The sequence below is a fragment of the Ambystoma mexicanum genome, chromosome 2p (genome assembly GCF_040938575.1).
Source record: "Ambystoma mexicanum isolate Mex_15411 chromosome 2p, UKY_AmexF1_1, whole genome shotgun sequence".
In the NCBI taxonomy this organism is placed as follows: Eukaryota; Metazoa; Chordata; class Amphibia; order Caudata; family Ambystomatidae; genus Ambystoma; species Ambystoma mexicanum.
In genome coordinates this window covers 1,446,439,314-1,446,466,040 of record NC_090923.1, presented here as the reverse complement: position 1 = coordinate 1,446,466,040, position 26,727 = coordinate 1,446,439,314, and the positions used below count along the sequence as shown (strand labels likewise).

Here is a 26,727-nt window from a genome sequence, read left to right as displayed (position 1 = left end):
CATCAAAGTGCTGGAATAGACTATAGAGGAGTCTGCAACCACAACCAAGGTGGTTCTGCTTGAGAATCCCCGGGCACACCCCAACCTTAGCTAACACCAAGAGGGGACTGCCGCCTGCACTCGCCTGGTCCACGTCAAGATGACCCTGAGCAGCAGCTGTGGTGGTTGCACATACAGAGGAAGAGGAAATCTTGATACTTTTGAGGTAAGACAAGCATCCAACCGCAAGATCCAAGAAAGAAGTGCTGGGGCACTTATACCCCAGAGACTGAGTGACTTTGTTCGCCGATTAGAGACACTTCCAAGCAAGAGAGCAGGAGTGACTGCTACTCCAGAAAGCTCAATTTTACATCATACTTTCAGTTCTATACCACAATGTTTTCACTGTTCCCTTAGGTTTTGTGCTGTATAATATGTGCCCTTCAACCTTAATACCTGTGTCTCAAGTGGTCAGTTTATCCCTTGGATGTGAGTCAGTGTAGTTGAACAACGCCCCTTCATCCAAGCATATATTCTGCCTCAGCCACCATGTTTTTGGGACAGTGCTCAAGTATTTCATTCAAGGTGTTGGACTTTTTGCGCTGAATAGGCTGAATGAGACCAACGAGTGATATTAACCCAAGGGCCACAGGTAATGTAGACATCGGCACCTTAAACAAAAACATGCCTTCATCTTTTAGGGTTCAGCTCTAAAACAGATTAAGAGCTGCAAGTAGTCTAGAATACTGATACAGGAAATACAGCATGCGGTCCATAGCTTCCAAAATATGACTAGTGGTTGAAGAGGATTACAGTCATTTCTTCTTCTGCTTTTCTACAATCAATGCCCTCGTAGATGAAAAGTAATTTAGATGGTGTGATCTGTGCATAGTGAACACCAAGAGAGAAACAATAAAAGTTTAGAGAGTTGGGAGGTTTGAGTCCTTACTTGCAGCTCTGGCGGTCCACCTTCATCTCGGATAAGCAACAGGTAACTCTGTCCATCCACCACAATTTCCTTCTTAAACCGACCTCCTGCAAGCAAAGCACACCAATAACAGTGACTTAACATTTTCAGAGAAAGAGAGAGACATATCTGTTGTGAAGCTAAAAAGGCACAAGGTAACAGTATTTGTAATTCCAATTCTTTGTAATGGCCATCTTCATTAAATGTGTACAAATTATACATCTTTGCCACTGTGTTTTGGAAGCGTAAAACGCTATCAGAATTGGCTTTTGAAAAAACAATGACTTTCTAGCTTTACTTATTTATTTTTTAAATCATCAATTAAGTACTTTTTGCATCACAAAAGCATATTGCCTCCAATTTAGATGCTTTGCTTGCCTTCATTTTGAAATGGTAACTGAAAAAGGGAACATTTAGGCACACATTCTCATGACAAAAATATATGACACTTTGAAGCAGCTTGGTTGCTACAGAGTCCCACACTACTGTAAGAAGTGATTGTTGGGGTTAGGTTCTCTTTTTATTTTAGCAAGACTAAGGGTATCCATGTCTTTCTCGTAATCCTATTCCCTGGTTTCTCATAGGTCAAATGTGGTTATTTCATGAATTTAATGAAGATATCAATGATAGAGAACAAGGACTACCAGTAAGTCAATTATTTTCCTCAATCATTGGAACTTCACAATATTCATAAAGGCAGAGTAAAATAGCAAGCTCATGTAGCAATCTTTGGAGACGGGGCAGCCATTGGAAAGGCATCAAAATAGGGGCACATGAGAAAATCCTCTAGGCAAAAGAGGCATCTACTATAAATTCAGAGTTTAGGTAGTAGGGCTGATAAAAGGGCTGAAAAAAGTAGGTTTCATGGATGCAACCTGAAACAGCCAAAGCGTTCCCTTCATAAAAACAAGCCATGGGGTCAAATCACAAGTTAAGGAGATATTGGTAAATATATCGCCACAGTGATCAGTGGTGCAGCTGTCCTTACAGGTGCTTCTGCAATGCGTACCAACAATGTACTCCCTTCAAATTCCTTCCCCACCAAAGCAACAAACAGAAGGCTTGGGGCATGAAGAAGTGCAAACGCAACACATATTTTGATTATGGTACTACAGGCCAGTGTAACATTTGTAATTATCCATTTAATTTGTTTTAAACATTCAAGAGAAACCCTTCAGAAATAGAAAGCATATGGTCAATAGGTATAGGTCCTGAGGTAGAGTTAGCGGATAAACGTTAGACAAAGCTGAGGGTGTGAAAAATGGTCTGGTGAGGGGTCGGAGTAAGGAGACACTGACACAGGTAGTAGTTTTGCCATGGTGCTTTTATTGAAATACATGGGGTGGGAAAAATGCCTCACTAGCCCTATCTCTATGAGGGTTTTCACTGCCTCAACAAAACAAACTAATGTGACAGTCTTCAGGATGTGAAAATAAAGTTCACCATCTTGTCTCAAAAGTCTAATCTTGCCCACACACTCTATACGCTCCAAAACTCCCAAAAGGGGAAATAAAACGTTGTTGGCCGTTTTCATGCAGCATTTCTCCCAGTCCATGTACCAACATCTTTTCTTTAAGTGTTTTATTAATTTCAAAACATACGAGGCATAAGAGGATTATAACATAATGGTAGACATAATAAGTAACATATGTACATTCGAGGATCAAAGTAGAAAAATAAGGAGGCCTAGTATGAAAAGGACCGGGACTATAATAACCTCCGTTTTGGAATAAGTGAGGGAGACGAGACAAACACTAAGAACACAACAGTAACAGTACATGTACACACGGGAGGGCGGGGATGCGGAGGAGTAGTATTGGAACATTGTGCATAATATAAGTATAGCAAGAAAGCAATTAAACAGGAGTTTAACAAGCTAGGAATTCTATACAAGATTTCTATTTCAGTTCAAGTTTGAGTGATAGGGACAGGGTAGAGGCGTTACACCTCTCTAATCTAGGAGTATTGCAGATTGAATTCCACCACATTTTGTGGTGCACTTTGTTCAAGGTTTTCCAGTTAGATGTTATGGTTTTGATGGTGATTAACAAAAAAACAGGCAGCAGTCGTTCTTGTTTATAAGATCTTTAAGAATAACACTTCCTGAAAAAAGAAGCTGAGATTCAAAATCATGTTGCAATTTGAAGATATTTGTTAGAGCATTCCATAACCTAGCCAAAAAGAATGAACACCTTTACATTCCAGAACCATATGCTTAAAGGAGCATGAAGGTTGTAGGCAACTCATGCAGTTATCATTTTGCATATGGTCACATTTAAACGGTAAGGAAGGAGTAAACAAAGGCTCTAAGAAAAAAGCAATATAGGGTTTGGAGTAGACTTGCTGATGTAATGACTTTGGATATATGATTCCATAATTGAGGCCGTTGTAGTTGATTGTCCAGGAGAGCAAAGTGTTGCTTCCACGCCAGGCAGCTGTCCCGCACATTTCCCATGGAAGGGTCCCAAACAAGAGACTTATAAAACAATGAAGCAGACATATTAGGATTATGCCAAGATTGGAACCTATCAACATTAGGAGCAGCGTTTTTACAAATCAAGGAGTTATAATTTTCCATAATTGCATCAATGATGGATACCACTTGTTGGAAGTAGGAGATCAGTGCATGAAATTGAGCTGCAAGTTCATTAAACGTAATGCGAATGCCTCTCACAAATAATTAACTGATCCATATATTTAATGACTAGAGAGAGCCATGGCCTCCAAAAAATTACTTTTTAATAATGTTCATTAACAAGTTAAACCAGATGTATGGGGGGATATACTGGGAGGAATTGGAGGTGATTGGAAACATACCTGTTCTAACGTAACAAGCAAATAGGATAGTACTAGTACCCTTAATAAATCTATTTTTCGTTTTGATGAGATACCACTCAGCAAGATCTAGAGGGGGGGGCATAGCTCTCTCCAGACATAACCAGTAAGGCACATCATTAGATTGTTCAAGAGCAAACCACACCTGTACTTGTGGTTTGCTCTTGGTACTTTGTTTTAAAACAAGCCATATCATATTTTTTTTTTAAATTGGGAAAACCTATTCCTCCAGATGCATGTGGTTTCTTAAGTGTGCATAGGGATCATCTATGTCTCTTTTTTCCCCCAGAGGAATCTTGTCAGACAGGAGTCTATGGATTTAATAAAGAGGAGGAAAGGGGGTTTGAGAACATAGAAAGAGCACAAAATGATTGGGGAGATCATCATTTTAATAGATTCTAGTATGCCCCACCAGGACAAGTAACGGGGGACCAGGAGTGTGCAAGTTCATTTATTTTAGAGAGCATAGATTCAGTGTTGCGTTTGGTAATATCTTTAACTGATGCAGAGATGTGGATGCCGAGATATTTAATTCCATTAGTACACAAAGTTATGCCTGAAGATTGGATGTGATCAGCGTCTAAGGTTACTGAAGCATAGGGATCTGTGGAGCCATGTATTTTGTCTATGATGTTTAAGAATAGTCTCATGTTTGAGGAGGATAGTCTACCTTTAATATTTCCCACTTGGTCATGTTTAATTAATTTGGGTAGCAGGGTAAGGAGTCTGTAAAACAAGATTTTAGCAACGATTCTGCAGTCTGTATTAATGAGGGGGATAGGTCTATAGCGCTGAGGTATTTCAGGATCCTTATTGGGTTTAGGGAAAACTATAAGCATGGCTTCTGAAAAAGAGCCTTGTTCTTCGTTTAAAATTAATTGAGAAAAAACCTCACCAAGTATGGGTACCAAAAGGTTATTAAAATGCGCAATAAATCTGTGGAAATACCATCAGGTCCTGGGCCTTTCACTTTTTTGAGATCTTTTATTACTTTATAGATTTTGCTGAGAGAAATAGGGGCATTGAGAGTTTGTAAGTTAAACTTGGGGTACGAACGGCGGGGTATATTTTGACAACATTTCTGAATATGTATATTATTAGGCTGGGTTTCAGACGTGTATAACTTCTGGTAAAAATTGGAAAATACTTTCATTATATATTTTTTATTGTTACAGTTGAAAATCAACTTTTGAATAACAGTTTGTTTTACAATTTTACATCTGTGCATTTAAAATTAATTTTGTTGACATCACATTCTTATTAAGAATTGTGGTTCCATAAAATGTCATTGTTGAATTCGCATTTTTCTGTGACCTTGAGTTTTCGAATGATACTAAGGGAATTACATTAGTGCTAATGGCTATTCTTCTAGCTTAATTTGGTCAATACATTTTGCTATTTCTATTTGGACTTTCGTTAGATTTGATTGATAAAGTTTGGCGCATAGATCTTGTGATTAAATAGTTCTGTATTGGGGATTGATCAACAGAATTCGCTTAGTTAGTAAGGATGTACATTCAGTTAGGGGATGTTCCAAAGTTTCCTTGCAATTTTGGATGCAAAAACGACAGCAGGTCTCTGTTCCTTTAGTTTGGTGGCGACGCGCTAATATTTGTCTGGTCTCGACTAGGTTCAATCGGAAGCTTAGAAAAACCTGCCTTAATCGTGGGTCCGTAAATTTCAAAAGTTAGTGCTCAGTGTACCGAAATGTTTTCTCCACAAATGGATTATCTTTATAGATCTTGTACTGCTTGCATTTTTTCTATAGTCTGGATCCAATCAAATCTCCACAATTTATTTTTAGATTTGGTCGGATTGGAAGTCAGAGTTTCTAATGTTATTTGTGCCGCTTCCATTACATTAGTGATGAAGAGTCTCCACTTGCAAAGATAGTCATGATGGGATAGGAGCATGTAAGTAGCAAGCTTGTCTATTAGAAGATCAGCATTCGCAGCCATAATAAGTTTTCTATACAAGCTCAGCATTCTCCAGCAGTACATTGCATGCAAAGATGACAAGCTTAATTCGTATCTTAATGAAGGCATGGGAGTACGTTTTGGAGTGCCTAAAAGACACTTCCAGAATTTTCCTTCCAATTTTATCCAAAAGTGTTCTGTTTTAAGAGGTTTAGTTTCAGATACGTATAAAATGATTGCTGTCACTTTTTGCATATAAAAGTTTATGATGGAGGAACAGGAGACTTTTTTCAAATTTGCGTCCAATTATTGGAGCTTCAGATGCGGCTGTTCGTATTTTGTATTACAAATCTTGTAGGTAAGGATGGTCACTATGATGATTGTTGATGTTTATCCCAAGATACTTGTAGTGATGAATAGTCTAAATTCATTTCCATTGAGACGCCATTTGAAATTGCAGAGTTTAGTACCTGTCATAGTAGGATTGTTCAGTATTTTTGTTTTGTCAACATTGATCTCTAAATGGTTTTCGCTTGCATAGGTCTCTAGTGCTTCTAAGAGCCTTGCAGTCCATTGGGATATTTAGACATAAGTAGCAAATAATCTGCGTAGAACAGCCACGCTATGGGAGAATTACCAGGGCGAGGTGGATCAGATAGTATGGATGTAAACAAGTTACCCATATCAGCGATGAAGAAGTTAAAAATCATGGATGCAACAACGCATCCTTGCTTCAAGCCACCATAGGTGAGTATGGGATTTGAAAGTTTGCCATTTAGTGTTAGTCTAACGCGGATGAATGTTTGCGTATGTAATTCAATAATCGAATTTAAGAGATTCATGGGGCATCCAGCTTTGGATAGCTTATGAAACATATGATTTCTGTTTATTGAATCAAAGGCTGACTTGAAGTCAACAAATGTCATGAAGATCGGTTGTTTATATTTCGCAATTTGTTGCTGGATTGCAGTAGTAGTAAGAAGGTTAATCGTTGTTCCCATGCCTGGTATAAAGCCTGTATGATGCGGGTCATGGAGTTTGTTTTGATTACACCAAAGCATCAGGTCCTTCAAAATGAATCTCGAATATAGCTTGCCCGGGGCGTCAAGTAAAGCTATCGGACGATAGCTAGTAGGTTATTGGCGATTTCCTTTTTTTAAATATGGGAATCAGTATGGATTTGCGCCAGCGGTCTGGAATGTGATGAGTTGTCATATTTCTTTGAAAGATTTGGAATAGAAATTTGGCCCAATGTTCTGGATGTGCTTTCAGATCTCTGTAGGACAGACCATCTGGGCCTGGGGCTCTCGAGAGACAATCTGGCCATATAGTTCTTAATATCGTCGATGTCAAAGACCAACGGAGGGTGTATCGAATGCATGGCAGTGATTTTGTAGATATCCTCAATCTTATCTGTATAGAGAGTAGTAAAATGATCAATTCAGCCTTGTTCATTAATTGCATTAACTTGCAGACCTGGCTGAGATGTTGTTGTAGCGCCATGCTATTGAGTAGATGATATATTGCGGCAGAACTTTTAGAGGTAAAAGCTCGTAGCATTATTTCACCATCCTGCTGGTATAATTGTAATCTTCTAGCTGCAACCCAATTTCTATATTACGATTTCAGGGCTTTCATCTGGAGGAACCTTCTTTCATCTCTTGGGGATATTTTTCACGTACTTCCTGCCACAGCTGTGTTCTCCTCTGTCAAAGGTCAGGATCATACTTATGCTTGTGTATGAAATTAGGCTTATGAGAAGAGCTTGTTCTGTCCATATATAGCTGCAAGGTCGATGTATAGTCTTCTTTATCTATTGTTTGCATGGTTGCATTGACAATATTAAGCTTTCATTGTTGTTATAAGTCCTGCAAGCGTTCTGGGTTCCACGATAGGTGATTACATTCTATCAGCTTCTTCTCATCTTGCATAGGCCATTTCCAAGTGACTGAGTTGCTTTTGTTTTTTTCTGGACTGTGAAGTTGGTAATGTAATATACAGATATATCTTGCGATCTATATAAACATAGTCAATGATGGTTAGTTGACCCTTACGGAAGCTGGAAGGTCTCCCTCCACTGAGCCATTAAGCATCACCATTTGGCGATTGTCCATTAAACTTGTTCTTCTGTTCACTTTTGGTATTTGATGTTGTCTGAGGTCGACTAGTTTCTGTAGATTCAGATCACCTGCTATTATGGTGGTCATAATAGTCTGGTCCGCAGCATTTATATCTAGCATGGTTACTATGTCCTTGAAGAATTCGTCATCATCAATATCCAGGTGATTCCAATAGAAGTTAATAAGTGCAATGCAATACTGATGTGATGTTATCCTGACTAATTGTGTATGAGTGTTGGGATTTGCCCATTTTTCCAGAGTGATGTCGGAGGAATTTTTGGTTGAGATGAGCAAGCCTGCCATCGGTCTTCCTTTGGATTGCATTATCGCAGGAATTATTGTCATGGAGTGATCATCCCATGCTGGCATTGTTGGCAGCCAGGTCTCCTAGAGAGCTATAATGTGTCCTGTAGAGCTATAATGTCATATTTGTCCAATTGACTACACTGGATTCCACAAAGGGGTGTATATGCCGGGGTGTTTCATGATACAAATGTCAGAGTTTGCTTTTTGTATGGAGCTGATAGTTATAAAATTGGAGGATTTCATGCTTTTGCTTGGGAGTGGCTATCATTTGATGTGTATTCAAAGCGCTTTGAAATCACATTAGCATGTGCTGTTTTCACTGAATGTTGATTTGGGTGTCAAGAATGAAGTCTCTAGTCTTGGGAAGTGTGGTACTATATTTGTCATATGACTCATAGGCCAAAGTGAAGCCCAAGTTAAATATTGGCTGTCTCGCTTGCCAGATTAGATTGAGAATGACACCTGAACGAATCCATAGCCTAGCCCTCGTTAAGTCTGTTTCATGAAAGTATTCTACTAGGTCTATGTCAGTCGTCGAGAGGTCTTCTAAGGTGGAGATTTCTGAAAAGATGTTTAGGACTGATGAACGATTTAAGTCATACTTTTCAAGAGAATCAGGCCGACACTGTATAATCAGAGTGTAAAAGGAGTATTGCGTGATCTGTTTGTTTGTGAATTAGTTTGGATATTTTAGTCTTGATTCGGTCTAGGCACTGGCCTGTGCTGGCATTGGTTTTGATAACAAGGCGTTTGATTTGTCATGGACTGTGAACAAGTTGAATCAGCTGGGTTGGAGGTAAAGAGACACTGATGAATTAGCTTCTCAATGTCATCCAGCCTTTGATCAAGTAGTTTAGGATTTCCTGTATTTATCAATTGATGTTGCTGATTTACAGAGGGGGCATGATCTGTTAATGTCCCCTTGTTGATATAAATTTGCTGATGTTACTTTTTGTTTTTCCATTACATCGATTAGGTCATCTAAGGCTTTGCGTGTCGTCATAGAGGATATGTTTTGATTTTTCCCCTTAGTGCTTTTATTATTTCTCATAATCGTTTTGTATTTTTTTTGTAACTGCTTCACTCGCATTTAGTTTTAGCTTATTAGGTTTGGTTAAGTTCTTTATGAATTGTTTAGAGGTCGTTCTGGACATCAATGACACTGTCTTGAAGTTTTTTGTCTTTTTTTGCTTGTGGCAATGCAGTTTTCTTCAAATGGTTTTTCGAGGTTTGTTTGGAGAATATTCCAAAATATTCTTTATGTTCAGGCGGAAGGGCAAAATGTTCTGGTGCTGCATCATGTTCATTTGTAGGCTTAGTTGTGTTTTCAATTATAAGCCGGGAATCGACCATGATTGATTGACTTTGATTATTTTCTTGAATCCCGTCTGCTGACTTTGTTTCTGAAGGCGACATTAATTGTGTTGCCGCATTTGCATGGGTATTAGTTGGAGGATCTGTATGCACATTTGCGAGTGCCTGAGGGTGATCATTATCTACGTTTTGTTGACATTGGAGTTTGATTTGATTAGTTTCAGATTGCTAACATAGAATATTGTTTAGTAATATTGATTGTGCATTTAATCGGAGGTCGATGGTCTCATAAAGTTTAGTCATCGTTGTTAAGGCTAGATTCATCGATGTCAGAGTAGTTTACAGTAGAAGGTTCATTGAAGAAAGGTTTGATTGGGACCTTTCTGTTGTAGGTTCTCTCCGAAACAAGCGTTCACAGAACGTTATGGAAAGCGGAGAAGAATTATGACATGGTGCCGTAAACATTATTGGTGACTGGGATAATGTTGGGGAATGAAGAAATTCTGTTTCTTCGGTTCCAGGGTTAGTTGGAGGATGTTGGCATTGAGGCTGTACTGCAGTTTAGGCAACCGATCGTTCAGTAATTATGTAATTGATTTTTGGCAATTTGTGTTGTGGTTCACAAGGCGAGAGCAACTCGACATCTATTCGGCCACTAGAGTTTATAACATTCAGATTTGTTATATTTCGTTGGGGTGACTCCAGAGTCACTTGATTATTTGGGCTAGATGGTGGTGTCTCGTCAGTATGAGAAGTTGCGTTTTTCAAAGGTTGTACTGGTTGAGACGATGAGCAGTCTTGGCGTTCGGACAGCGCCTTTAGAGGAGTCTGATCTTTATTGCATGTAAAGGTGGTTGCGTCACTTATTCCCGTATGTTGGGCTGATTCGTTGAAAGGCTCTGCGTTCGTGCATTCAATCGCATCTGCAGGATGAGCCATGATCCCATTTTCAGCGTGTGTTTTACTTGTATCAATCGCGTAGAACGTGCGAATATCGGCAGATGCCGTTTGTGTCCTGATCCTCGACATAAATGATAGATCTTTTGAGGCGGTGTGTCTATAATTTAGAGGAGTCCTTTTTAGGCGCTCTATAAATTTGAATGTTTCTACCTTTGATGGCATGTCAGTCTTTAATGTGTACAGTATTGGTCAGACCGCATGCACCACTATTTACAAATTGTAGTTTTTTCAGCTAATCTGATGTGTTTTTGTCCCCCGAATGCTAACAGAGAAGTGCACACAACAGTAACTATGTAGACTGAATCAATCAAGTCAAACAAATGATAATATTCGTCTTACGAGGCCTCCCCTGCACTGAACAGACACAGAACAGCTCTTTCTTACAGGGCTTCCACACAGGTGCACGGGCAAAGGTGCGTGCACTGCTGATGAAAAAGGATTGCGGGTAGGGTGGCCGGGTTCAATGGGACATAGAACATTTTCACAGATTTAAGCACCTACAATCAAACAAACAGCAAACCAACATGGTGTGAATACATCAGGATGAAATGATTAACAAAGTCCAGTTTTTCTTCTCCAAGAGAAACGCGTACCATAGTAGGTCCTTAGTAATTTCCTCAGGGGAACAGCCCTTTCTCACAGGGCTTCAGCACAGGCGCACATGCAAAGGCGCGTGCACTGTTGATAAAAAAGGATTGTGGGTAGGGTGAGCGGGTTCAATGGGACAACATTTTCACAGATTTAAGCACTGTAGTAAGTCCTTAGCAATTTCCTCAGGGGAACAGCCACAGAACAGCCCTTTCTCACAGGGCGTCCACACAGGTGCCACACAAAACTTTAATAATTTCCTTATATGGAAAGATCCTATTTTTTGACTGGTCTTTGATAACTGCAATTCTGTTTTTTTTTTCCTTTTTGAATTTAAGGCACGATGCCAGGGATTTACTTGATCTATTAGAAAATTGAGACATTTTTGCCTTGTATTTTAAGAGATTAGCACAGGAATATTGTGTGACTAGCTTATTATATTGCAGGCTGAGATGTATAATATTATTTAAAGTTACTTCTGAGTTGGTGAGTGCATATTGGGATTCAAGAGTCAAGATGTTTGAGAATATTTTCAGATTCTTGTTTAAGTTTCTTCTTTTTATTAGCAGCAAAGGATATAATACACCCTCTAAGAACCGCTTTATAGCAATCCCAATTATTAGCAACCGATGTATCTTGACTTATGTTTTCTGGGAAGAAATAGTGATGATGTTGGGTAATGAAGGGTGTAAATAATCTTTCAAGAAAGTCGAATTTAATATCGATCTATTGGACTTTCATGAGCGTGATCAGATAATGATATACACTCAATTTTGGTGCCTATGAGATAACTAGTTAAGGATTTCGGAATGAATACATAGTCTATCCTTAATAGAGTCTTGTTGGGGTTAGAAAATGAGGTATATTCTAAATCAGGGAGGTGAGTAATACGGCAGGTGTCAACTAAGCCTAACTCTGAGATGCAGTTCGTAAACTGCATATGAGATTGGGTGTTTTTGAAGCGCACAGTGGATTTTCTGTCTAGGACCGGATCCATAATGTTATTACAATCAGCGCATATAATGACATTGTTAGGGTTAGACAGGAACATGTCATTATTTTAATTTATATTTATTGCAGTTCTAACATCAAAAACATTGACAACACAACTAGGATTGTTATACAAACCCGTACATCCCTTCCACCCCTACCCCTCAATAATCACATCCTTATTTAATACATTACCCCCTTCTCCCCCTTCCCCCTCGAACATTGTCTTCTTCTGCAAAATATCACCAGCACAGGACCGTACCGCTGTGACGGTTGGGCAGTGTCTTCTCTGGCGATTAATCACTACCTATGGCCGCCTTGGGAGGGCATAAACTATGATGCGATATCATCAAGCCTGGGGTGGGGGGGGCGGGGGAGCAGCGTGAGAGAGTGGGCATTCCCCTAATACATTCTTCTATCTGCTGCAGTCCATCCTCGTACACATTGTACAATGTATTACACTACTTGTTATCCAGCTATTTAGCCATAAAGTCACCCCATAACAATTCGTGCAGTGCCACTTTCCCATGAAGCGCTGCAGTTATCCTTTCCATTATACATATGTTTGTGGCAACATTAATCCACTCTTTCTTTCCTGGTATCTGGGCACTTTTCCATTGCATAACAAGGCAGGGCCCTGCCGCAAGCAAAAGGGGCGCTGCCAGTCCCGTCACACTCCTACATTCACCATCGGTCTCCTCCATCCCAAATAGTATCAAAAACGGATCATTAGCATGTTGGATCCCATCAAGTTCCTATATCCACCTCAAACCTCATCCCAGAACACCTTGCTATGGGGATAACCCCACCACATGTGCCAATAATCAGCTCTCTCACCACACAGACGCCAGCACCCTGGGCTAGCTGAGTGAAACATCCTTGAAAGCCTTACTGGGTCATATTGACATCTATGGGGAAGCTTAATAGCGTGCAGTTTATACTGACTGGCCATCGAGGCCTGTGAGGCCCCTTTACATATTCTCCCCCAAAGGTACGTGTCTATATCCGTTCCCAGGTCCAGCTCCCATCGTAGCCTCAGATTTTCCACTGACCCATTCCCGGCATTCACCAGGGTTCTGTACATGGCTGAGATCAAACCCTTCATTTATCTAAGAGCTCTTCAAAGGGGGTAAGGTCTCTCTGAATCTTCTCCCTCCACTTTTCCACCGTAACAACCCCTTTAAACTGGAGGATGGAAAAAACTGAAAGGGGACCTATACCAAGTGCCTCTTTTACGTCTGTGATCATAAAGAAAGAGCCCTCCTTCCAGAGCTGGCCCACCCTCTCCAGGCCTGCATCAAACCAAGCTTAAAATCTTTCAGGTTTGGGATCGCCTCTCGGTCCCCAGGTGCCAATATATGACTCAAGGGAGATGGCCATGTGGCAATTCCCTGCAAGTCGACCCGTTCCTGCCAAATCTCCTATATGGTACCCAGTGTCGGGTGGTCCCTAACTCTACGTGGGAGATTACTTCTCGGTACCCACAGCCATTCGTCCACCGTGCCAGGGGCTAGATTAATATTATCTAGAGCAATCCACTGCAGTTACTTCTGCCCTCTTAGATGGGGAATAAGAACCCTTAGCTGTAACTCTTCATAGTACTTTTTCAGATTCGGGAGACCCACCCCCCACCCCCAAACCTCCCCTGTCCTTGGGCAGTGTAAGAACCTCATACGCTACTCTCTCTTTCTTCCCCTGCCATAAGAACTTCAAGAAACATGTGATTTTTCCTTTTCAACAAAAAGGAGGGATCAGGCAGTGTTGGGCCATAGACATTCAAGATACTATATTCTGTGGAGTCGACAGTATTGTAACTGAAACCCATCTATCTATGTCACTGGATTCATTCGCTATTACTTTCCATTTGAATCCCTTATTGATTAAAGTAATGACTCCATTATTTTTCTCATTTGCCACACTGGAAACAACTTGACCCACCCAGTGATGTTTGAGTTTGGCAGCTTCTGCTTGTGAGAGGTGCGATTCCTGAATACAGGCAATGGTCATGAAGTCAGGGGCACAGGCATGCAGGGGTCGTATGTACAGGAGACTTGGGTGGACACTGTCCTGGCACCTTTGGCGCCAGGCTCATGAACAAAAGTAAACAAGAACATCCATTTAAGACCAAAAAGCTTTTATTATGGACATAGCACTTCAGGTGCATTAACCTTGAACATTCCATCCATTAAGCAGGATGTATTAACCTTGAACATTCCATCCATTAAGCAGCCCCAAGTGTATTCTTGGGTGTGGCTGCTAATGGTTTGCCTTCGCACATGCTCACTCTCTAGGAGTGGCAGGGTGTGGCTGGTAAGCCGGCCCTAATGGGCGTGCCCACAATCTCAGCTAGATAAACTGCCCTGATCCTCAAGACAGACGCTTTGCGTTAGTCTGCAGTTGCAAGCAGCGTAACGCTCACCGTCTCCTGAGGTCAGACTTACCTTTGAAGATCCTGCTTCCTGGACATTCTGCTTCCTGCCAGCATACTTACCAACTGGGGGAAGCTGTTCTTACCTGTACATCTCTTCGGCTAACCAAGTATTCATCTTTACTCTTTCTGGAACGCCGAAATCTTCATCTTGGCACCCCAGCAAGACACGATCCATCGTCGACAGCAGCGCCTGCAAGGAAAAACAGAAGACAAGGTTAGACATCGAAAAAACAGTCTGTTTAAAGTGGCGCTTCGCCATACTTCAAGCTTTTCCTTAAACCATCACTTACCTGCTGTCGACCATCTTCCATCTGGCCACATCTCACAGCTGCATTGAGGCCGCATTTCCATCTAAGGGTAGAAAACAGAAGAGAGACATTATTACACTCATATATAGGAGCAACATATAAAGACATGAAACAGAACGAATAGCATCACAAGAGCTCAAGAAAGACTTACCAATCATAAGGAGAAGCATAGTCGCAGCTGGACTGGACTAATCCTTATCAGGGATCAGTGAAGGAACTAGATCCCATTCGACCCGCACCTGTGAGAAGTAGCAGGACGGAGAGCTTATCTTCCATAATTCACAGGAGCAGTATCACCACGAACCAGAGCATGAGCACGCAAACTAGGCGGGCATCCTTGTCAGCGCTAAGCCACGCCCCCCCATGTACCAAATTCTAATTGGTAAAGTAACAACTCTGTCTACCCTCAGCACTTGCATTGACACACCCTCCACCCTGGAGGTTTGCCCTTACCCATAAAGCTGCTCCAGGCAGTGTAGCACTCAACAATCCTAGCACTTCACCTGTGGCTCACCCATGAGCTCTGTCTCCTCAGCACTTACCCCCTTTGCCCTCTTCTTTGCTGCACTTGCACATTCTGAATACTCACAAGGCATAGTAGGTTCATCCTTTTTCCTTTTTGCCTTGCACTGCTCTTAAATATTGGTGTTTTGTAATGTGTTTCCCTCCCTTGTTCCCTCCTTTCGCCCTGTGGGTGCTTTAAAACAGTATATCACTTGCTGTATAAGTGCCTAACAAGCAACCAAATAAATACATCAAAATAAATAAACAACTCAAACTCACAGTGCTCCAACACAAAGTCATACAACGTTACTAGTAAAGTTGTCTTCTGCCTGGTCACTCATTGATTGGCAAGTGCTTTTTCCCCCTATAACATGATTCTTACAATGCCATTAGGGCAATCCTCATCCTAGGTCTTACATGCAAACTATAATAATCAGTAGTATGTCATTCCAAGTTTCAAACACTTAGGAAATGCCAAGGGGAAAATCCTCATCCCTGGTCTTTCCTGTGGTTGGCCAAAGCTTAATTAGTGTTGTTTTGTTGTTGTGGGGGGCGGGAGTGAACTTGGTCTGCTCTCCTGCCAAGTCTTGCCCACAATACTGGTCACTGGGATGTGGAAGATTACTGTTAAATATTCCTATTTAATAAGCTTCAATGTACCCAATTATCCATTAGCATCTGTTACGCTATATTACAATGGTTCACTGGGTTTTTATGGATAACACCGTGCATACACAGCGTTTCAAGCCCCATTCATACCGATTGCTCCCATTTTCTCCATACGCTACCGGTTTGCATTGTTCCACAGTACGGCAGGTTACAGTTTTCGTTAGAGGATCCTGTTGGGGCTTTCAGGAGTGCTGGCAATGTATAATCCTTGATCTTGGCTTCGGCTGTACCGTTCCCGTTGCCCGTGTTGGTGGCTTGCTAAGGACCAACTGATGGGGTTCTGAATTCTCTTTGAGCCAGCCCGTCCTCCACCCCAAGGGATTTGCTTTAGGGATGCCTGTACTCCTCTGCCTTTCTGCTCTTCCCGTTCAAGAGTGCCGCTTGCCCTCTCTAACTGGGTTCTCAAGAGCTTGGGGAACCAGCGCATGTGGTGCACGGGCGCTCCATCTTTCTTGCTGTGCTGACTGTTGTTGTCCCGAGACAATTCATAAATTGTGTACTTCCACTTGTTTCTTTTTTATCGGGGGACCAGACACAAATGTGAAAGAGGTTATATCTGTCTGTAGGAGGCTGGTTACCCCTCCCATACTATAGAATAAGCACAAATGCTCACAATTTCTGAATTACAACACTGTCAGCTTTTACTTATGCTTCCAACCTACTAGGCTCATGTAACTCATTTGTTTTTCATTAAAATAACACAATTTTTATTTTTTCTGTACATTGAGAGCATCAAGAAACGGCTTAACCAATCGACATAAAACATTCATGTATATACTCACAGAGTACTAAGAGGACATACACAATGGTTACAAAACTCTGCTCATGCAGCAGTTCTACACATAATGATACTTGTGACTGGGGGTTAGTATACGGATGATATACCATGTTTATAGACACTTTGAGAAAAGTTGAAATGTGTTTTTCATTATCAAGAGCACAGGATAAGTGAAAGCTTTCTTATCCAGATTGTCGACCCGTGTTTCCACTCTTAGCTTGTGTTGCACTGTACCCACGTGTACAAGATATATTGTTTATAGGGCCATACACAACTACTATTGGACAGATCAGATGGTAACCCCACTATTCACATGACCTAGAATCCATAATGAAAAATTCCAGAGATTTCTTTTTTATTGTAGTTTATAAATTCTATTGTTACGTTAATTATATCTACCTGTGTTACGGTCATTCAAAGAAAAAAGTGCTACCTTTAATTAAGGCAGGAAAAGTTGTGAGCTTGAAAAGGCAGTTGTTTCCAGTCAAAAGTACTCAAACGTCCAATTTCTTCTTAATCGAGCAAACCAATTGTTTCTGTGCAACGGCGAAACAAAGACACAATCGTCTAGTTCCTCCTGTGCGCATGCTTGACAGATCAGCATAACTTTCTACTGTGTTACATTAGATTAGGAAAACCATAAAACTTTTGAACTGTTTCCAGAAACCATATATTCCCTACCTGTAGAGTATTTCCAAAAAGCTTGGGCTGTTCATGCGCCGTGTTCATTTGCTTATTGCAATCAGATCAGCTTCCACAATATATTAAATGAACAGATAGAAAACTGTGCTTATTGCTCGTCACGGTAATCTAATCTATTTTATGACGGTGTGTGAAAAAAACATGCCCGTAATTTCCTGAGATTGTTTTGAGGAGGCTTGAAAAATCTAGATCGCTGAGCGTGGATTAGTGTTCGCGCGCTTGTTTTTTTGCAATGCTGCTCACACATCGAGTCACCGCGCGGTGAGCCGTGTTACGCGCTGAGGTGCCATTATTCCACTTGTACTGCGAGAAAGACAGGGAAGAACTTACCGCATTGTCTTTCTGTGCAGATCCCGATCTTAGTCCAACCGTGACAACATGAAATTGTGGACATCACAAAGGTTTGCGTCTCCTTGTTGACGTAACCAAGGGAACAGCGTCACCAAGCCTCATTATAAAAACGAGGCTTGGAAGTAAGAGTGCATCATGATTGCAGATGTTGCCAAGGAGATGTAACTACCGTCTTATGACTGCATACAGTGCGCTTCTGTACATTGCGAACACCATACCGATATGTAGGTGGATGGACAGCGAAACCCACCCTCATTTGTATGTATGGGTGTTGTACCCCCATAGCACATATCTCAATATGAGGAGCAACAATAGATGATCGTTATCAATTAAGGAAAATGAATGAATGAAAAACATTTACAAAATTGGTGATGTCCTACTGTTAGTAAAGATTTCATATTGTATGTAATTTTCCCTCCATGTCGCAACCCCCAAACTTTTTGCTGCGGTTTTACACCCTAATCTAGACTTTGTCAGAGAAGCGCAGCCTTCCGCCGCACTCCTCTGGGATTTCGCTCAATTCTTATGGGGAAACTGACATGCCCTTAAGACAGTCAGTACTGGGAGACTTTGTTTCTCTTAGTCCTTTCCTCATGTTGCAGCTTTTGTGCAACATGAAACAAGAGTGCACTTTAACTTACTTTACCGCTCTCTTGGGTCTCTAGTCATTCCAAAGGCCCTAGAAACTCTCGCTAGACTTATTATGAACTGTGCAAGTGTGTCACGGACAGGACTGGTGGCAGCTATCGTTTCTCTTGTGTTTTGAACCTTTTTCCGCCATGTTATCCGCGCTTACCGCATTTGGCACAAATAAGTGGCCTGGCTCCAAAATGGCCATGCCACGAGGTTCTTTGTCCTGTCCTTTGGCCATCTTGCCCCTTCACCTTCCCCAGGTCGAGACGACCCGGGTTAGTCCTTATTTGGTCATGCACTTTCCTGCGAAACCCAATGCTTTCGCAGGCTTCTTCATGCCTTGTGTGTGCCTCCCGGATGTGGGCTGGGATGTCTGTTCCCAATACACATCCTGGGTGCCAGAGAGTCTGGAGTGTCCTGAATGCCTGGAACCACTGTGGTCTGTGGTAGGTTCACGTATGGTGTGAGTGTTTGTGAGCAGATCTCCCATTGCGTCCTCTCCGTTTTGGCGCGCAGGGAACTTTGGATAAGAGGAGGCTGAAAACACCACTACCATGTCGATCTCCTGAGTTCACACCGAACAAGGGATAAGGAGCCAAGTATCCTGCAACAAGAAGCTGAGTCGAGGAACCGCTGGTGACCCGCTGAAGGTTTAGCACCCTGAGCCGCTGTCGTCCTGCGAGACCCCTCTGCATCTGATCGTCCTAGAAGGTCTGTGAAGGCACTTCGACCCATTGGAATAGTGGGATCAACTATTCCCGGCACCTTCATCAAACCCTGCAAGTAAGCCTCTTCAGAAGTGTCCCTGGGCCAACCAGTGGGCTGACCAGCTTACACAGGACGTTTTGCTCTGTCATCGCCACCGTTTTGGGGAAGCCCTCGAAACTTGGTCTACTGCTTGCTCTGCGTCCACGGCACCCTCACACCGAATTTCGTACACTTGGCATTCCCAGGTCTGAAGTGAGACGAGTGCGCCCGGACCAGAGTAAACGCGGTTGCCATGTTACCCTGCTGTGGTAACAACCTGTGCACGTCCGCTGCATTTGGGACACCCTCGACCCTGCATCCTGCTACACAGAATCTACACAGTGTCAAGACGTCCTGATCATCGCAGCTGAACCTGCCAGCAACGTGAACTGAACTGGAGAAGTCTGGGTCTGCCTGCGTCGGGGACCGGTGAGTAGTCCATACCCCAACCGGTGGCCCCTCGCGCAGGAGCCCGTTTCTTTTCTACCGCTGTTGCGAAATAGCGACTCTATCCCGCACTCTCACCCTGCTTCGGCCCACAAGTGGAGGCCTTGCATGAGCAGTGGGGACTTGTTCTTCATCGCTTCACTCACCTTCATGAACTGCCTGAGACCCTTGAAGAGACCCTATTTTGTCCATTGGCACCAGCGCGTGTAGGTACTTTTGAGCATAAGGCTCATCTCTTCGTAATGCTCTGACTGCCTCCTAGTTAGGTGTATTTCTGATGTCGAACTGGGTCAAATGATTACTTGCACTGCCTGTTTTCCTCCCCATCTACGTGGTCTACATATTACGTGCTCCTAACTCCTTAGACCCCCTCGGTCTTTTTATTGTATTTTTTGTGATGTGTTGGTTGTGATATGTTGGTTTACTTTAGTATTATTGTGATTCTTTGCTATGGTCGATGTTACAAAGGCCTTGTAATAAATGTGTCTATATTTTTAATATAACACCTGTCTCGAGTAATTTGTAAGTGTCCTTGCTTTGTGTGCTCATTGAGGTCTTTCAGTCACCCTCACCCCTCTTGAGACTTAGTCTTGACCGCCGCCATCACTACCCTGATTGGTCTGGCTTGTCCAGAGGTTACCATGTTCCAAGAAACTAGGCTGGCCTTCTGAACCTCTGCCCCTCCAGGTCCGAGTTCAGAAATCCATCTTAACACCTACGGTGAAAGGGTTGTCAAAGCGGACATCTAGCCTGTAGTCCATAACTGTCTTGGTCACAGTCAGTCAAATGTCTAGATAAGACATGTGACCCTTCGTATGGTGGTCAGGGACAGTTAGGCTGTAGGCTATTAGATCTTATCCAGTTTGTGTCCTACCTATTGTGCATGAACAGTGCCCACTCTACACTGGTGTTTAAACCGTGTGTCACCGTATTCAACTTAAAAATCCATTTCTGTTCTGCTCTCCTGAATTGGGCATCTTTGCCGCCACCTGTTGGTGTGGACTCAACAATCTGAATGATGAACCATAGCATGCCGTGAGTTTATGTTTTTTTTGATTGACGTGTGCTACCATGGGTTTGTCGGTTACCCTGTTTCTTAGGCAAGATCGATGCCCACAGATCCTCTGTCTCACTTCTCTTTTTGTTTTCCCGATATATAAAAGGTTACATGGACATTTTCTTCCATAAATGGCCCACTTTACAGTTCGTAAAGGTTTTCAATTGCCACATGTGTCTGTTCAGGTCCTCTTCTTTCATATTCTGAGAGAGTGGACAAACAGAGCACCCACCACACCTGTAGTACCCAACCACTGGCAGTAGAGAACATAGGGTCTATTGTACCGGCATGTACCAGAGAAGCCATTAGCCCTCCCTGCTTCAGCAGACTTCTCCCCACTCTCAGCCTTTGCTTACTTGGTTCGCGCTGGGGAAACCAAGTACACACCTCTCCCATGTATCCCCCCTCGCCAACGATCACACGACTCGGTGAAGCTTCCTATTTCCTGAGGCCATCTGTCAGCCACAGTGGGAACGCTGCTGGCGTTCCGTGATGTTGGTTTATGAAGCCTGAAGCAATACTACTTGATGGAACCCTGGTTTTTGCCATCGCTTGGGCTCACCAAGTGGTTTTCCGCCGCTCTGCATTATCGGTAATTGAGTTGCCACTTCAGCTGGTTTGTTTCCCACTTCACTGCTTCAGCTCTGCATTTATTTGTCAAACGCAGCGCAACCGCTGTTTGTCAGCTGTTTCTCCTGTGAATTCCAGCCCCGCTTCCTCCCTCAACTCTGCACGCTTCTTTTTCTGGATACCTCTGGGCTACAACTTCCACTACTCTAATTACTTCCTCTGTTGCTTGTTGGCCTCAGTTCCTCTTGTCCACTTATTCCCCTCTCTTGATCACTACTACTACCATTCTACTGCTAGTATCACTGCTTCTGCTTTTTCACGTTTCTATTCAGTCTTCCTTTTTTATTATTTCTCTCTGTGCTGTTAAGGAAATAACAACTAGAACATTGAAGAGATTGTTTCATCACCTCGCTAGGGCAATCTCATCACAGTACTTAAAGCACTTTTAATTTGTGCATCTTTACTGGAACATGTGGCTTGAAGTCTTCCATTAGGATTTATTCTCGGGGAAAACTGACAGTCTTCTTGTGGTTTTCTTTCTTCCACAGAGGTTTTGTGCTTGTCTAAAATGTAAAGAGGCGATACCCTTAGGTTCACCACAGTCTACATACCATTGGTCAGGACAATGAGCCTGGCCAGGAGACTGGGTGCCCTAATTGCTGCATCAATATTCGGTTTTGTCTGGTGTTCGAATGAACAGCCAAAATCATTTTGAACAGATCTTCTGGAGTTTTCCAAAGAGCATGCGATTTCATTGTACTATCAGAGAATACCTGACAGTCTCCAGAAGGCTGTGGACGTTAGCTTGAAGGGACATGCCTCATGTTTTGCTACCTGAACTTTGATTTGAGGATTTCACAGCACCGCTCCATCTTCCATCTAAGCTTAGTTGGAACCTACTTTGGGGCAGCTCCTACAAGTATAAGGGGTCTTCATCAGAAGTAAAATTAAGCATCCCATATAGGTTGAGTGTGTGCTTGCTTTTTTACATTAAGGGATACCCTGCCTCTTTGGTTTTATGCTTGTTGGGTTATGTCAATTGTATGGGTAGTGTAATGAATCCTGTGGAGTCCTCACAAAAACCCTATCGAAAGTCTCCTCCCAGATGACCAGGGAAAGGCACACATGTCCCGATCCTGACCCTGGGGTGGCATTAGCCGGGAGGATCACCTGGAAGACGAGCCCCAGGGGAACAGGAGGACTCCATCGGGTAGGACGGAGTATTTGTCTTCTTTAAGGAAGGAATTATCGGAGATACCAGGATATGTAATGGCGTGCTGTCAGAGAATGTTTTTATTTTCCCAAGCTAAATATTTCAATATGGGGGAAAATCATCATAACCCTTTAGGGAATATGAATAAGGAAATAATGAAACTTGGTGTTGATCTTTTCATTAGAAAGTCCCACAATTCCCAAAGTACTGGGGCAAAGAAGAGGGCTACAGAGGCACGTGGCTGCAAGTTGCAGCCTATTAGGGATAATGATCCACACCTGAGAGAGACTGGGTGGCATAAAAGGCCCTCTCAGGTGCAGGCCAGGGAGAAGAGTAGCCGTAGGAGGTGAAGGAGTCGTGAACTCACCACGTTGCAGCCGAAGCAGAATCTGCAGGAGAATGGAGACGCCGGGACCACAGTCGAGTGTTGAAAAGTTGCCGGTCCTGAGAGGGTCTTTGCTTCTAGAAACCGTAATCGCACAGGTCGCAAGGGCGGGAAGCATTTAAGTTGAAAGCCTTTACCCTGGAGACCGGAATTGCAGAGATGGTGCAGCAAAAAGTGGGAACTTTGAGAAACCTTTTCACCGAAGTAAGGCTGGCTCTGGTGGCAGGCGAGCAACGGAGAACCTTGTGAGCAGACAAAGCTCAATTTCCGAGTCGTGAGGGCTGCAGGAGACTGAAAGAAGCAGGTTGCCGAGCCGCACTAAGCAGCTGAAGACCTGTTGGCAGCGGAGCAAGCAGACGCGCACGGCAGACCCGGTGAGTTCACTGTTCAATTGACACCCCCAGAGCGCTCCATGATCGCCGGCTGGCCAGGCCGGGGTATTCCCAACAAAGAACCAGTTTGCCCAAAGTGAAAGGGGCAATTATCCCTTATTTTGAATATCAAACTAATGTGAAGCCGACTTAGAATTCATATGACAACCAAGCCGATGCAAAAACAAGGAGGTGGCAGAATGAGAACTCAACAAATAGATCGAAGAGGTGTGGGTGTGAGTGTGTGGGCCAGAATAAAGGTCAACATCAAGAAAAGGCTATAACCGGGGAAAACAGTACACACAACCATTGCCAAAGCCAAAAGAGTATAATCACAAGGCAAGTTAGGAAAAAACAACATTGTCAAAGTCAACAGAAGGCACTTAAACTTAAGAGTTCAAATATGTGTACAACATATTGCCCATATATAAAGCGGGCTATAAGAGGAACTGACTTAAATCCACATTGCCAAAGAAGTGTAAAAGTGAAAGAGAACCACTGTCAGCATTTGGTTGATATTAAAGAAGGGAAAGAAGAGTGGCAAGAGGGCTGTCCTTCTGATAGAGGTATTCAGAAGGAGTGAAGCATAACCTGCATTGCGTGTGGCAATCATAATTGTAACAACCAGCAAGCAGTATGTTTCATGTTGTCCCGGAAGAAATACTTAGAATAAGTTGTGAAGCAAAATACATTGCTAACTTGTTAGACGATGACCCTTACAACAGAAGTATATGTAGTTCCTAGTTTTTATTCTGTCCTGGCAGGCGAGTACACAAGGGCAGAGACCCTTGTTGTAGTAGGCTGGCAGGTGAGTAGTCCAGTTGGAAATTATTGAAGTACTGTGTTGTGGTTAAAAATCTTGAAGTTGAAGAACCACTGAGGTGTTTTTTGTGAACTATTAAAGAATCATTCTGACAAATTACTATTGCTGTAGCAATTGTGTATGAACTGCTGCAGAAACATCAAACTTTGTTAAAACAAGTGGTGTGAACTGTTGCAGAACTAGCCTAACAAAGAGCTTTTTGTTGAGCCTAATGAAATTAGGAGGTTTTCCTGATTTATGAAAAGATCAGTATCAGCAGAGCCATGGCGGCAAGCACAGTAATACGCAGGTTTGAGTGGTTGACGAAGTCAGGATTTGCAAAGGAAGTGCAGACCAGGTTCCTCAACATGCCCTTTGACAGCACGCAGCTGTTCAGCAGTAAGGGTGACAAAAGCTAGAAAGGCTGCAGAACTCAAAGACAGCAGCCATTTCCCTTGGTGCCGCTTTCAGATAGCCACAACGATCTCACCACAGCGGATCATCTTGGAGGGGTAGGTCTTTTTGTTTCTACTCCTCAGTTGGAAGAGCGAGAGGATTGGCAAGTCAAAGAGGCCAAAGAAGATTCCCTTGTGGTGGACGAGGGAAAGGTGCCAAGTCTGTGCAAGCAACGGCTTCTTTACCATCCGCCGCCTCAAAACGTCTCTGAGGCTTTATTCCACAAGGCCCCATTGGGAGGCAGACTTGGCATCTGCAAGAATAGTGATGTATTCATATGCATGAGCATTGGAAACAGCCCAGGGTTACTGCCTCTTCTTTTTAAGAAGGCCTCTGGACCACCACCGGGGAGCCACGTTTAAAGTTCTGGATCTGTTCCTTGTGCAGGAAATGTGAAGCCTGCTAAAGAAAGGTGCTACAGAACCAGTACCTAAGACAAAGTGGAACAAAGGGTGGTATTTTCATTATTTCCTAATCCCGAAGGACGGAGGATTGAGACCCATCTTGGACTTGAGATGCTTGAACAAGTTTCTCAGGAAGGACAAGTTCAAGATCCTCCAGCTTCAGGAATGGATGGTGTCATTGGACATTTTGGATGCTTACTTTCATGTGCCAATCTATCACAAGCACGGAAAGCACCGGAGGTTCACCGTTGGCGGTTCTCTAAATCAGTTTCGAGTTCTGCCATTCGGGATGATCTAGGCTCCAAGGCTTTTCACCAATTTGATGGCATTAAGCCTCAGGAGAGGGGGGATTGACATCTACCCCTACATTGATGATTGGCTGATCAGGGCCTGGAACATCTCAGCATAACCTACCACTCTCTCCACAGACTGGACTTCTACCTCAATCACAAGAAGTTCCACATGATCCCATCTCAAAGACTCCAATTCATTGGAGCAGTACTGGATGCATCCTTGGGAAAAGCATCGCCACCCAAGTTTGAGGGCTCAACATATTCTGCAGATGGTCACCAGATTCCAGAGTGCCCAGCGTCTTCCGGCCTTTTACTTTTTGAGGTTGCTCTGCCTCACGGCATCCTGCATTTTCCCAGGGACAGAGGCACGCCTGAGAATTAGGTCCATCCAATGGGCTCTAAGGATGCAGTGGTCTCCATTTTCGGGCAAAATTTCAGACCTACTTCAGGTTCTGAGCAGGGCCAGACAGGATCTCCTATGGTGGGCCTGCGATAACAACAGTCTGAAGGAGGAACCTTTTTGGCAATCATCGCCGGAGATAACATTAGTTACAGATGCCTCACTCATGGGGTGGGGAAACCACGTCAACTATCTGACAGTCTGCTGTCATCGGTCTCCATCTGAGTCCAAACTACACATCAACCTTTTGGAGTTGGGCAATAGCGTTAAAGGCTTTTCTGCCCATCTGTACGGGGAAAGAATGTCTTGTTAATGACACAGTACAGTGGCCATGTACTACTTCAACAAGAGAGGAAGCGTAGGTTCAATACCACGTGCAGAGAAGTGATGCAGCTCTAGTTCTGGGAAATTCAATAAGGAATCTCCATATCGGCAGTTCACCTAGCCGGAGAGGAGAACACAGTGGTGGATGCTATGAACAGGCAAAGCACAGTCTCCCACGAGTGGGAACTATCTCAGGAATTCCTTCAAAAGATCTTCACCCTTTGGGGGACCCCTCAAGTGGATCCGTTCGTGACCAGTGTCAACCGGAAGTGCGAAATGTTCTGCTCCAGGGAATTTCCCCCAAGAGGAGCTCTAGGGTGCGTGTTTGTAGTGGACTGGGAGTTTCAACTCCTGTACGAGTTTCCTCCAGTCCCCGTCATTCCTCATGTGATCAGGAGGTTGAGAAAGTTCGGGAAATGCATGATCCTAATTGCTATGGATTGGGTAAGGAGGATGTGGTTCCCGGACCTTCTGGACAGGTCCATCTGCCATCCAATAAGTCTTCCACAGAGAGAGGACCTACTCTCGCAAGAGGGGGGGTCAACTTCTCCATCCAGAGGTCAAGACACTCAATCTTCACGCATGGTGTCTGTGAGGTTGAGCTACAAGGATTCGGACCTCCCGGATGACATTTGAGATTTTGCTTCCGGTCAGAAGACCATAAAGTAATCTTTGTACGGCTGCCATTGGAACAAATTCTGCAGCTGGTATAGAAAAAAGGATGTGGACCCTTTTCTATGCAGTACACCTATGGTGTTGTCTTTTTTGTTACATTTGGCAAATCTGGTGCTCCAGATTCGGATTATTAAAGGATATTTGCGGCGCTTTCAATCTTCAAGCGCAAGTCGGAAGAGGCATTATACATTAAGATGCCGTTAGTCATGCAATTTCTAAAGGCACCCACCAA

General features: G+C 43.0%; 1 protein-coding gene across 6 annotated transcripts in view; it reads right to left on the bottom strand.

Annotated features, from left to right (window-relative positions):
* The window catches only part of AGAP3 (ArfGAP with GTPase domain, ankyrin repeat and PH domain 3), a 1,746,798-nt gene that overhangs the window by 1,271,172 nt on the left and 448,899 nt on the right, over positions 1-26,727 (bottom strand). For all 6 annotated transcript variants that reach the window (XM_069646010.1, XM_069646012.1, XM_069646011.1 and 3 more), the window contains exon 4: positions 929-1,014. In XM_069646010.1, the coding sequence (XP_069502111.1) occupies positions 929-1,014 (86 nt within the window). The remainder of the gene's footprint in view (positions 1-928; positions 1,015-26,727) is intronic.